At 33.7% G+C, this 13,878-nt stretch overlaps 1 protein-coding gene across 2 annotated transcripts in view; it reads right to left on the reverse strand.

Moving 5' to 3' along the window:
• LOC129943131 (transcription factor stalky) overlaps nt 1-13,878 on the reverse strand; it is a 55,442-nt gene continuing 41,564 nt past the window's right edge. For both annotated transcript variants that reach the window (XM_056052381.1, XM_056052380.1), the window contains exon 4: nt 1-1,730. In XM_056052381.1, the coding sequence (XP_055908356.1) occupies nt 325-1,730 (1,406 nt within the window). In that variant the 3' untranslated portion in view covers nt 1-324. The remainder of the gene's footprint in view (nt 1,731-13,878) is intronic.

The raw sequence follows: 13,878 nt of genomic DNA on the forward strand, positions 1-13,878 counted from the left end.
ATTTAATTTATATAAAGATAATTTTTGTTTTTATGGATAAATACATATGCAAGCATATATAATATTTATTTCTACATTTATTTTCTAAACACAAACATGAAACAATATGAATCTTTAATTTTTAAATGTTCAGTATATTACATTACTCAAATAACATTCACTTAGACTCTACACAATACGATATAACGAGTTCAATTTTAATTCTACATAAATCACTATAAAGCTTTAATCTCAACTAATGGACTATTGTTTCTACAATGTTCTTAAAATTCTCTACTTATATTTTTGCAATTAAGCTGTTTAGTTTTTTTTTTTGAAAAAAAATTAGTTTGTATTTCCCAATTTACGATACAAGACCTTTTTGTATTTGAGATGTTGTTTTTCGAGATGTTTCATTCTGCTCTTGAGCTCCTTATTTCTGCGCTCTTCGTGCTCTTCTTCGGCCAACAGGATCAATTGCTTTTCTTTGTTCTTTTGGCGCGATTGACGGCTGGCTTCGTTGTTTTTGCAACGATCTTCGATGCGTTTGCGTTCGCTTTCGGGCAGATTTCGAAGGATCTCGGGGTTAGGCAGGTCACTGTGTTGTTTTGGAGGGCGGCCCCTGGGTTTGCGGGTGGTGCCGTTATTGCTTCCATATTGAGAGACAGCTGGTGAATTGGGATTTGTTGAGTAGAGAGTGGAGCTGCTGCTGCTATTGCTGGGCGATGGAGTCGCATACAATGGTTCTTCGCAGATGTATGAGGAGGCAATGCTGGGAGGATTTTCATATTTAGGCTCGATGAGGGTGAAGGAATCTGTGATAAAGTCTGGTGTAGCAAATGATGTGCCACTCCAGCTGGGCGAAGAGCTCAACGAGTGTATGCTCGCATCATTGTCCTCTGTTAACCAACTATCGACCATGTCACAGACCTCCGGGGTGTCTGGAATTTTAATTGTGGCCAAGATATCGTCGCAACCGGCGTCTGTTACGAGCCTAGGCATAGGTATATTCATTTTGGGTTTTTTTGCGACTTTTGTTTGAATAGATCCAAAATGATTACTACTCCTCTTTAGATTTGTATTATTTGGTTGTTGTTGTTGGTGTAACTGTTGTTGGTTTTGTTGTTGTGGCTGTTGTTGAGGTACCTCCAACTGCTTGAGAATCTGTTCGAGGTCTAATGCCTCCTCATCGGCGCTGCTATTGCTTTGACAAACTGGACTATGTTGTGCTTCAGATAATGGTTGTTCTATGGATTGTGATGGTGAAAATTGAACAAAATATTCTAGTTCGTCATCTTGAATGTTTTGACAATTGTCATCTTCTGTGTATTTAAATGTGTGCAATTCGGAAGTGGCTATGCAGTCACTTTCTGTAGGCAATGGCGAACCAGGTGGTATTTCAATATATGAAGAAGTTGAATTATCCAATGAATCGGCTTTTATATCGATGTATTGTGAGAATAGTGATTCAGATTCTTGTGATGTTGTTTCATGTCCGATTGTTTGTGGTTGTGTTAATGTAACCAGCTCTTCGCTGTATGGCATGCGAAGAATATTGTAAATGTTTTCTTCACCTGGTATTTCTTTCAATAATTGTTCTTGTTCTTGTCCGTTCTCTGGTAGCAGCTGCAGTTGTTGGCCTGCATAATTTACATTCATCTGGTTAATGGTCATTTCGTTGAGTTCCTGAAGCTTGCACGTTCCTTTAGTTAAATCAAAATCGTTGATGTTATTTATTTCGATAAAGTAATCTGAAAATTTAAATTTAAAAATAAGGATTAGAACAAATGTAAAATATTTAAAATGATATTGGAAATTATAATTTCCTAAACTATCTTTCCTAACTTTCCTCAAGGCTGAAGTTATAATTAATAAAAAAAAAAGCTAAGTTAATTAACTCTATTTGTATATTGCTAATATTATAAAAGTTGATAACTGGTTTATGACTATAAGGATTTAACCATTTTTAAGAAAAAATTGTATTGCATTAAAAAATAAATGTATTGAAAATTTTAAAATCCAATGTACAGTGTTGGCCAAAACATTAGCAACTAAAACTACCTTCATCTTTATTTCATTTAAAAATTAATAACTTTAACAAATCATGGTAATTTTTTTTCCAAAATTTAATACATTATGTCTGTTCTTTTAAATAACCGCAAGAGAAAATAATATTTAAAACGGTCCATTTAAATATTACATAATTAGGACTGTTGTTCCAATTTTGTGTTTCAAAAACAAAAGCAACTTTTTATTAAAAGCGACGTTCGGTATGCTGTCAAATATTTGCAGGAATAAATCCTACGGCTACGGCTGTTTCGCACAAATGTCGAATCTGTGCTTCTTTATGGGGACTGCACTTGGAAGGTTACTTCAGCCATAACAAGAAAGCTGCAAACATTCGTGAATAGATGTCTTCGTAACATCCTAAGGATTTTCTGGCTAAACCGCATATCAAATGAGGTCCTTCATAGAAGGACAGGTCAGGAACCTATAGAATCTATAATACGAAGACGTAAGTAACAATAAATTGGACATACGCTTCGAAAAGGTAACGACTGGATTGCAGGCCAAGCAATGCAGTGGAATCCGCTCAAACAAGAAGGAAGAAGAGCTGGACGACCTAGAAGCACATGGCGCAGGACAGTAGTGGCGAAATCAACGTCACTAGGCAAGAGTTGGAGGAAGCTGAAACACATCTCCGAAAAACGGTACACGACGACGCGTAAGCGTAGTAGAGGCCCTATGCCCCTTAAGGGGTTCCCAACGGACTTAACAGGTGTGAGGACCTAATTAAGTAAGTAACTTTTTATTGATATGTCTCTTTTGCTTATTAATAGAGAAAAGTTAGTCCGTTAACTACAAAATCCATTGCTCATATTAAAGGTGTTGGCAAACAAGTCCAGTTGAAAATATTTAATAGGTGTTATTCAGTTCACGAGTAAGCTTATCAGTGTTCTTAGCTAACTTTTGTAAAATGGCCGAAAAAAAGAATACAAAAGTGGAATGAGTCAAAATAAAATATCGGACAAATATTCCATTCAAAAATCAGTGATTCGTCCATTAATAAAATTTTACAAATCTAAAAACTCATTCCAAACTTTTCATCGAGGTGGCAGACCAAGAAAAACAACGAAACGAGAGGATTTTGCACTAATAAAATCAATTAAAAAAGACCCTTCTATAGAATCGAGAGAAATAAGAAACCAACTCGACCTTAACATAAGCACGAGAACAATTCGGAGACAAACTGTTGATGATGGACTAAAATATGTCAAAGCGTATTTCCACCAAAAACAAGCTGGCGAGATTAAAATGTCCTCATGGCACATAAACTGGACCCTTAGAAAATGGAAGAACGAGCTTTTTTTCGGACGAGTACAAATTCAATTTCAATGGTTCCGATGTTTTCCGCCGTGTTCGCAGACCAGCCAAAGAGCCACGTCACACCAAAGCATTTGTGAAACACGACGGCGGAGGTAAGGAAATGGTGTAGGGTGTTTTTCAACGCATGGACTAGAACCAATTCACCAAAGAGATAGTACAATGGATCGTTTTATGTACCGTGACATTTTGCAAAATATATTCCTGCCAGATGCTGAGGATCAGTTGCCTCTGAAAAAGATATTTCAACACGACAAGGACTTAGGGCACATTTCCAATACGGTAAGGACGTGGTTTCAAGAAAATCGGATTGACGTGTTACAATGGACAGCACAGTCCCCTGATCTCAACCCCATAGAAAATCTATGGGGAATTGTAGATCAATGAATTGCGAGGACTAATTGCAAAATAAAAAATGATCTGCTTTATCAAATTAAAATGGCTTCAAAAAGTATCCCAAACAGCACAAATACAATTTAATTGACTCCATTCTGCCTCCGATGTGCTGAAGTGTTTAAAAACAAGGGGTTTGCTTAAAAATACTAGCAATATTTTAGTAAGTCTAAAAAAAATAAATGTATTCCCTAAAATTAGTTTTTGTGTTGATCATGCTAATATTGAACTATTACAAAAAAATTATATTTTATTCGCCATAAGAAACTTTAAATATTTATTTAAATTTGAAAAACAAAAATATAAAATAATTGAATTCTAAATTTGTTTTTTAATTATTTAATAATCGAGGAAATGGAAGTTGCTTTTGTTTTTGCCAACACTGTATCTTCTGCAATTCATCTGCGCTTGTTAGATCGTAAATCCGACTTTATGAACGTGTCTAACGTAGGTCTAAGTTGGGCAGGCGTTTATGAAAACACCCTTCCTTAATGGAAATTATTTTATTTATATATTTTATATTTTTTGTTAAAATTTATTCGATATTTAAAAATAAAAACAATTTTTTTTTCAAAGCTCAAGAAGGTATTATATTTTAATGTAAAAGCTACAAAACTAAAAATGTTTTATTAAAAAATTAATGCAAAATGAAAACAATTAAACAATAAAACACTTGTTTTTCTTTCAGCTGGCCAATATTACATTTTTCTAATACAGTGGTGGTCCAGTATAACGAATGCCGATATAACGAATGATCGATATTACGAACACTTTTTTCAAGTCCATTAGATATTCTATATAACGACCAAAATAACGAATTTTAGATCGTAAACAAAAATTACTGTAAGTATTTTAAACGTTTTTTGGCATCTGGAATATTTAAGATTTTTTCTCAGTTTCATGTCTGATGCTGAATAAGAAAGTTCTGCAAGATGTCGTCGTGCAAACGTCTTACATTAAAATCATTAACAACTATAAAAGAGGAGTTTCGCCTTCGGACATTTCGAAGAAGTTTGGAATTCCAAAATCTATCAAGAGAAATGAGAGCAAGTTTCTCAAAAATCTGAGAAACACAAACAGTGGATCTTTTCGTCGATGATCATTAAAGAAGGGTGAATATTCAAAAATGGAAACCGCATTGTACAAATGGTTTATTGCCCAACGTGAGAGTCATGTTCCTATTCATAGTAACATTTAAAAGGCCAAGGCATTTCAGTTTCAAAAAAAAATGTAAGTTACATATTTTTTTTTTATTCTATTAAGTGAAGTATGTAATTATTTTTTTTATATGAAGTTTAAAATGAAAAATAAAAAATGTTTCGATATAACGAATTCTCGATATAACGAATTGACTATCTATCTATCTATCTATCGTTCGTTATACTGGACCACCACTGTAACTACATATTTTCATTGAATTTGTTTTTAAACTAAACTAAACAAAAATGTTGTCCTTATAATTAATCTCATTACAAATACAATTTTTTAAAATGCATTCTTTTTAATATCTGTTCTTTATGTCTTTAGTAATTCATCCGGAGTTCCTATTTTATGTTAGATGTTAGTTGTCATAGGCTTACTACTATCGAATTCTTATCTCTGTGGTGAAATAATTTTAGGCTCTTGGAACTTTAAACAAACACCGGAGAACTTGCCAAGTTTCTTATCCAAAAATGTATATCATTTAGATACAAAATAGAAACAATTTAGAAACAGTTTTAAAAACATTCAAAAAACATACAAATTAAAACTAAACTATTAAATCTTTAAAACTACAGCTGTTTTCTTTTAAGCCTATCAAATATTTGCAACTTCTAAGAATGCTAATTAATAAAAAAAAAATAAGTGTGATCTTTAATTTTCAATTCTAAACGTTTCTATACCCAAGTTCTGCAATTCCCTTTTGAGGTTGAGGTGCTATTAAAGCTAAAGAAAGTATAGTTCAAAATGTTTATCATTTTATATTGCTCAAGGGACATACCTTTTCCAAATGTTGTCGTTTATTCAATGTAATTAAATATTTCTTTACAAAAAAAGATTTAAAGAATGATTTTTTGTTTCAATAAATTAAATTGTTAACTTGCCACGGCAAACGATTAATCACAACTAAATATTAACTCTATCTCTTATTCAATTGGAATTGATCTCTCATTATTATTATTGTTGTAACTTCATTCTGTGTACTCTCAGAGTTAAATTTAAAATTTTTATACGATCGGTTTTGTAAAAAATTATCTAAAAAGAGTGAAAGGAAACAGAAGATATTAAGAGTGACTATGGCATGGCTAAAAGTGAGTCAAAGATACTCAAACATGGTGGAACATAGGCACTCAAACAGGGTGTGATTAAAACTTGGAATTGGTATTTCAAGCATGTTTGAGGTGATTCTCCCACCAACTTTGTCGTGGTTTTAAAAGCCCATACATTTGATGTCACCTCAACCTCAAAAATGTTAAAGGTTTTTATAATGTTCCACATTGGAACTTTAAAGCCTGCAGACGCAGAGTGGTGAACCACTCGATGTTAAAAAGTTCGAGCAAATTTGTGTCGCTGTCGAATTGACTTTACTCCCACCCACAGTCCCACTGTATTCGAGTGTTTACCTCTATGGCTAATACTTGCAACCATTATTCTCTTTAAGTTTATTGTATGTAAGCTTTCTCTTCATTTATTTTTGTCTTACCCTCTCTTTTAAATTTATTTTTGCTCTTTGAGTCAAAACATTTCATTCATTTTCATTCGTTTTAAAGTCTTCACGGCTTGACGCTCACGCGTAGAGTTACAGATACTATAAAAGTATAGACTATAGAGATACTTTGTATATGCGCTGTGAAGTCCCAAAAGCCGGCAACAAAATACAGCTCTACAGGTGATGAACAAGCTTGAACATGTTTCGTTCGTTTCGTTTTCGTTGGGGAATGGTTTAACGTAAACATTTCTTACGTATGAGGGGTTGAATTTTGTTGATGTTGTTTTCTTCATCATAAAGTCGAGGAAAGCAATTTCTTGAGAATTTTGATAATGACCGATTGGTTTTATCTCATCTCATTCTTTTTGATTTCTTGAATATAAACAAATGATTTTAGTAAAAATGAATAAGCACAATTTCGAGTAGGTACCTACTTTTTGGTCTGGTTGAATGTGTTCCATACAAAATGTTTGACTAAACCTATGTTAACACTTTGTAGGTCGAAAGAAAAGCCACTTTATCTCATTCTTTTTGATTTCTTGAATATAAACAAATGATTTAAGTAAAATTGAATAAGCACAATTTCGAGTACCTACTTTTTGGTCTGGTTGAATGGGTTCCATACAAAATGTTTGACTGAACCTTTGTTAACACTTTGTAGGTGGAAAGAAAGACCACTTTAACCAAACACCTAACAAATGCATTTAAACTTGCAAAAAGTTTTCTTGATGGGCAAATGACTAAGGAATGAACTTTTGAAACCATTCAAATTAAAAGTCTTCAATTTTGGGGTCAAAATCTGTAAAATCAATTTGGAATCATACGAACCAATTATGTTAAAAAAGAAACTTACAAAAATTACACCATTCCACCACATGTCATGTTTTTTTTATTTTCTTGTGTTTTATGAATTTCAAAAATCTTAATCGTTTTTAGGAATTAAAATTGAATTGAACATTTTTCTTATTCTAAATATTAAGTAACTTGAAAATATAAATAGAAAATTTGAAAAGTTCAACAATTTTACCTGTTCGATCCTCTTGAAATGGTCGCCGAATGTAAACTAATTTATGGTAAAGCTCAGAGAACCCCTTTTATACAAAAAATTCATTCAAAGAGATAAAATTCATGCACATACTGTGTACCCTCAACAGTGGATTTGATTGACTTTTTGCTTGGGAAAAATCAAAAACTATACAAAATGCATTTTTGAGATTTATTTATGATTAAATTGAGAAAGGTGATTTGTTTAAAACCATCGAAATTTATAGTTTCAAGTTTGGGTTTCTTGGGGTTCTGAGTGAATAAGGGCTTTTTGTTTGAAGTTGCGCATTTAGTTTTGAATTGAAGAGTTTGACATTAGTAGGAAGATTTTTAGCATTGGTTGCATGCACAATCAAAAGAGTAAAATTATAAATTTTAATTAAACTGATTTGAATTTTTTAAAGTATAAGAACTGGATTGGAAAAAGTAATCAAAGGGCACTAAAGAAACAAAATTCTATGTTAATTTGTGACGTTAGGCAAAAAGAATTTAAATAAAAAAACGATATTTTGTAGTTGTTCTAGACTCAAGTTGTTAATATTTAACGAAGGAGACCAAAAAAAGGCCTTTAAATCAAATCAAAAACCCAAAATGAAATTTTTTGACTTAAGACCTTATTAAATAATAACAACAAAGTTAAGTTTTTGGAGTTGATATGGACATGTACTTCATATGGCGTTTTTATTTTTTAGTTCAGAGCAGAGCTCAAACTGTCAAAAGAATAATTGTGTTTCTTTTTGAGCTCTGATCGTTCAGGGCTTCGAATTCGTGTTTCTTTTTTAGTTCTGAACATGTTCAGAGCACGCTGTGTGAGCTTAGAATAAAATAACAGAGTAAACGGAGTAAAATGCTGAACACAAACAATTTGATATTTGAAACCCGGGAAATTAGACAAATTATCGTCAAAATAATAAAAATGGCGGAAGAGGCTAGTCGCTTTAGTGTAGAAGGAAAGATAATTTTGCATATATGTAGCATTTTTATGAATCAAATTTATTTCAGGAGTCAAATGGACAAACTCTATGACTGTTTTATTAATTAATTTGATTAAAGAAAATTTTGAACGCCTTCAAACAGACGACATTTAAGTTGTTTCATAATTAAATCAGAGAGTTCTGAACATACTCTGCTCAGAACTCTACTCTACTCTGCTCGCTCAGACTCTGCTCAGAGCTCAGCTCTGAACTAAAAAAGAAAAACGCCAATAGATTGTCAAAAAGTGTGACACATAGTCAAAAATTGTGGTAAAATGTGGGGGGGGGGGGGGAAGAAAGAATTGTACTAACTTAACGCCTCTCGATAACTTTTTATCGGGCTATGTTAAGTTATTGTTGTATGCAGATAAAGCGGTAACTATTGAAAAATGGAAGCAATTATTCAGACCACAATACGGGCAGATTTATTGGGATCAGTATTTAAAATAGAAATTGGGCTAAGCGAATGGTATATGTTGCTAACAGCCACGGTGGCGCACTTGTTGAAGAACTCATGTTTAAAATACTGTCGTGAAATTTTCTACTAGAATGTATTTTTTTTCTTGTATTATTAAAGTTCTCAATATCTAACAATTTAACCCTATCACGAATTCCATCACAATTTTTACGAAATCCGTTCGTAGTTCAAAATTGTATGAGATTTTTCACTACGATCGTATTTGGCAATAGTTTTTTTTCGATTACGATGGAGTTCGTGATGGGGTTGATTATTCTATTAGAAACGAAAAATCAAGACTTACATCGTAATCAGATATTGTTACGAATCCCGAAAAAAAGCTATTTGCAAATACGTTCGTAGTGGAAAGTCACAAACAACTTTGAGTTACGAACGGATTTCATGAAACGGTTTTTCGGGAATCGTAAAAGTTTGTGATTACTATGGATTTCGTGATAGGCCTGACTACGTTAGAAGCACAAGCGCAAGTTAACCTATTCTTTTCCCTCTATCTAGGAGCTTTATTAAGGACTTTGTTTAGCTGGGCTTCGCTTTCAATGCACAAAATAAGACCAGCACTGAGATGAAATGGAGTGTTACTCTTGTCTTTGGGCTTAGAAAACAATTGGATGGCAAAGGCCTCTATCGAGGATCCAAAGTGCCACTATCTATAAGACCTTCATCATCTCCTTTCTGCTATAAGGTGCAAAAGCATAGACTATGACAAAAGCGGAAGAAAGCACCTTGTTTTCTTACAAGATAGAAGTTCTTCCCGTGATCCAATATGCAAAGACAGAAAATAGAGAAGATAGAATCGACACCTAGCCAATAGGATACAATTCCAACTTCTGAAATTTCTGGGTAATGTCGAGGACTTGGAAACTCTATTGAACATTACATCAGATAAAAAGCTCGCCCAGCTTGGAGTGCTAAACTGACGACATTTACCAAGAGACCAAGGTAGATAGAGAAGTTTGTTGGATGAGGCACAGGACTGTAGCTTCACCTGTCGAGTAAGATAGTAAGTAATTGAGCCAATTTAATTAAAACAAATTTTGATGTTTCAGCTAAAACTCCTTTTTGACTTAAGGGGGTCATCCCATGTAATGGGTTCAAAAAATCGATTTTTTTTTCATAAATTGCTAGTTTAATATGTCTAAAATACGGTAGTAAATGGATTTTTCAATATCAAAAGTCGTTTTAAAGATACGACTTCGGGCTGTTAAAAAATATAAAACAAATAAAGGAATCGGTGGAAATTGACCAGGTAAACTTACTGATAAAGTTATTCAGGAAATCTTTAATGAAGGTTTTGAAGGTAATTTGAAAGTAATGCCGGTTATGGGATGCCCTACAGGCCGCGAAGCCCATACTTACGTTGAGAAACGTGATGAAAAGCGAATCTCATGTTCTGAGCGGCGCGTAAGTGATGCCGTTAACAATGCCGGTTATGGGATGCCCTACAGGCCGCGAAGCCCATACTTACGTTGAGAAACGTGATGAAAAGCGAATCTCATGTTCTGAGCGGCGCGTAAGTGATGCCGTTAAACAAGCCAGAATTGATTCAAGACCTGAACAATCTGCTTTGAAAGAGTTTCAAGGCAAAGTGGAAGGAATACTCCATGGACCAGGCATCGCCGTTTAAAAAGTAAGTTGATATTCTCATAGTTAAGATGACTTGAAACTTTAAATCGATTTTTCAAACTTTCCTCCATCGTATCTCAAAAACGCCTTGACCGATTGACTTGAAATTTGTTGGGTTGGATTCAGCACATGTAATCACATAGAATGAACTATCGACAAGCAAAAATTCCAAAAAATTCGATTTTTTATTGCAAAAAACAAAAAACCCAAAATTCGCGACTTTTTTTCGAATGTCTCTAAATAGTCCAATTTGTGGTATATTCATTTGATGATAGTTCATTCCATGCATTAAGGCTCACAGATTAAAACGCCATTTCCTTTTTTTGTTTTAGATAGGCCAATCAGCCGGAATCGTGGAGGAAGTGCGAGCCCATTTTTTCGAGGTTAAGTTGTTCACACCGGTCTAACTCGTGTTCTTTACAATATTTTTAATTCAAATTTTGTATTTATACTGTCGAACTATGTTAATAAATGATTAAATTCCTAAAAATTCCTTAAAATACAGCTGTCACATGGGATGACCCCCTTAAGGTGCCACAATTTTTCGAAAGAGAATATTTTGGCTTCTAAAATTAAAGATTACCCACTTAGTTAAGAAAAATTGTCTAAAAAACGTCCAATAAAAATACCTTATCAATTGGACATTAAACAAAATACCTTCATTCGGAATAAAATATAGACGAGGTAAGTTAACAAAACCCTGATGTATTATTCAACAAATACAAAATAATTATTTTATTATTTTACTCCGTTATAAAGTCGAAATTTTCAAAATATGTGTACAAAATTGGGCCAAAAGTACATAATGTGGGTATGTATATGTCCCGTACACGGAAGATGGAAGACAATACACAGCTTAAAAAAGTGTGCCAAATTCCAGGAAAACAAGAGGAATACAAATAAAGCTTCTGGTGGTTATTTACACCATAACATAACATTGAACTTGAATGTACATAATTCTTGTAGCCACCAATACAAGACTATATATGAATAATTCGAGGCAAAAACGGAGGTAGAAATAATGAAAATAATATTGAGATAGGGCCTTTCAGTTCACATACATTGACACCAAAATGGAGCAATACAAACAAGGGTACAATACATTCTTGGTCGAAAATTTATTTCATACTCTTAATTTTTAATCATATCCAATAGATTCCTCAACTCTTTTATGGAGAAACGTTTAAGAGCGCACAACAACTGACTGAATAAAAAGTATGGAACTTTCAATGTCATTGGAGGCCTGCGCTGCGCATAGGGAATACAAATCTTCCGGGGAGAAAACCGGTCTCGTCTTTTTACTTCACCGGATTATTTATTCTGGACGAAAACAAAAAACACCCTTCTCAATGTGTTAATTTTTATGTACACATGTAAGTATTGAGCTGTGTATCTGTGTACTTTTGACTTCGTAGAAAACTCTGGATGAATTTAACCATGTGCGCAAGTCCAATAATTCTTTTTTGAATATTGGAGTTGAGTGCAGATGGACACAACAAAAACACCAAAATCCATTCTTGAATTTGCGTCGTAGTTTTATTTAAAATAACTGGAAAAGATGACTCATTCAATGGAGACATACAAAGCTATACAATATATTTCTATCTTTGATAGATAGTATTTTGTATGGTGGTAAAGAATAGTATGTACATATGCTTATCTCTATATTTGCATTTAAAGCAGTTGGAACTTTATTGTCGGAACAAAATTATATTTCACATGTGGTGCACCATGGCGTGTAGGTTCTTTTTCTGTTTGGAATTAAGAAAGTATGATTCATTGACTAAATTGCCAATGAAAGCTTTAACTAATACCTTAATTCTTGACTTCAAGATGGAAGTAAATGCTGTTTTTGTTTTCTTATTTAAATTTAAGCCCTTAGTTTCATAGCACGAATCATCTGTACGTAGTTCAAATAAAGTTGTTTTTAACTTTTAGGTTGCACGTTACCAATTTCCTGGCTTTCAAATAAGTTCTATTTGAACTTTGTACTTAGCTATTAGTGCAACCGCGAAATAATTTACAGAAAAAGTACTCAAACGTTAGTACAGAAGTTTGTGAAAGTATATTCTTAGTTATTATAATAATTGCCAAAATGTTTTTTTTAATTTGAGACAAATTATAACTGTTTTATTTTTAATTTCATTTTTAAGGTATAATTACTTGCTTATTTTAATTCAGTGTCCGTCGCAGGTTATTGCGAAGAGTTCGAAAAAGTTGCTGCTATTTACATACAAATGAAGGGGTTGGTGGACGTGTAGTACTCTGTACGACTGCAATTAAGTTTCTTATTCCACTTTAAAAATTATTGTGGGTGTTTTATGCGGACATTTTGGTGATAAAAGAAGTCTTGTCCTGGCTCAATGAAAACGTTATATCAACATCTGATATCGGTATTTTCAGTCAGGTTGCTATCAAACCTTTGGATTATGTCTCTACTAACTCTATAACTGTCGATCATCTCTAATGAAGATAATGCAACAGTTTAATATTCACCCTTGCTGGGTGCCGGACCGTAGGGACATTCTAGGAAATTGTAAGGCAGATGAACTCGCCAGGAATGGTACAATACAACCAAACGCTACATGTAGACTATTTCTTGTACGAGGCGCTATGAAGAAGAGTGGAATAACATTACCACATGTCAGGTGACGAAAAAAATCTGGCCAGCACTAGATTTAAAGCGATCATGATGCTTGTTATCTGTTAGCAGGTTGCATATAAACTCGAAAATCAGTGTCATAACCGAAAAGCACCCCAAGCTGCTAGCCGCATTCTAAAATGACTTTTGCAGAATCTGTTTGGATGAGGAAGAGAAGGAAACAGTTCTTCACTTCGTCTGTACATGACCTGCTCTAGCGTAAAAACTCAAGAAATACCAAGAATAATACTTCTATAACGATCTCAATAATATTAGCATAATTCGTTTCTCATGTTTCGTAAGGGACTCAAAGTGGTTTCATTGAGCTTAAAAGCAAGCCTCAAGATTCATGTGGTATCACAATGGCCTAAGTGTGTGCTACTGCATCGCGGACATACAAGTTGAATTTAAGGCTAAAATTAATGCCAGGAGGTCCTATAGAACGCGTTGTAACGCGAGGCAGCAACATGATTTTATTAATCATAATGAGTGACAAAATTCATTTCTACTCAAATGGATTCAATAGGGTAATGAGAACCCAAGATTGGTCCATCCAAGGTAAAAGAAATTGTGATCTGCTTGAAATTTTTTTTGAGACCGACGGCGACGATTGCTAAGATGAGGTTTCAGCAGGATGGAAGAAGGACAATTGTCGGAAACCAAGTAATTTCCA

This window comes from Eupeodes corollae, chromosome 1, assembly GCF_945859685.1.
Source record: "Eupeodes corollae chromosome 1, idEupCoro1.1, whole genome shotgun sequence".
NCBI classification, from domain to species: Eukaryota; Metazoa; Arthropoda; class Insecta; order Diptera; family Syrphidae; genus Eupeodes; species Eupeodes corollae.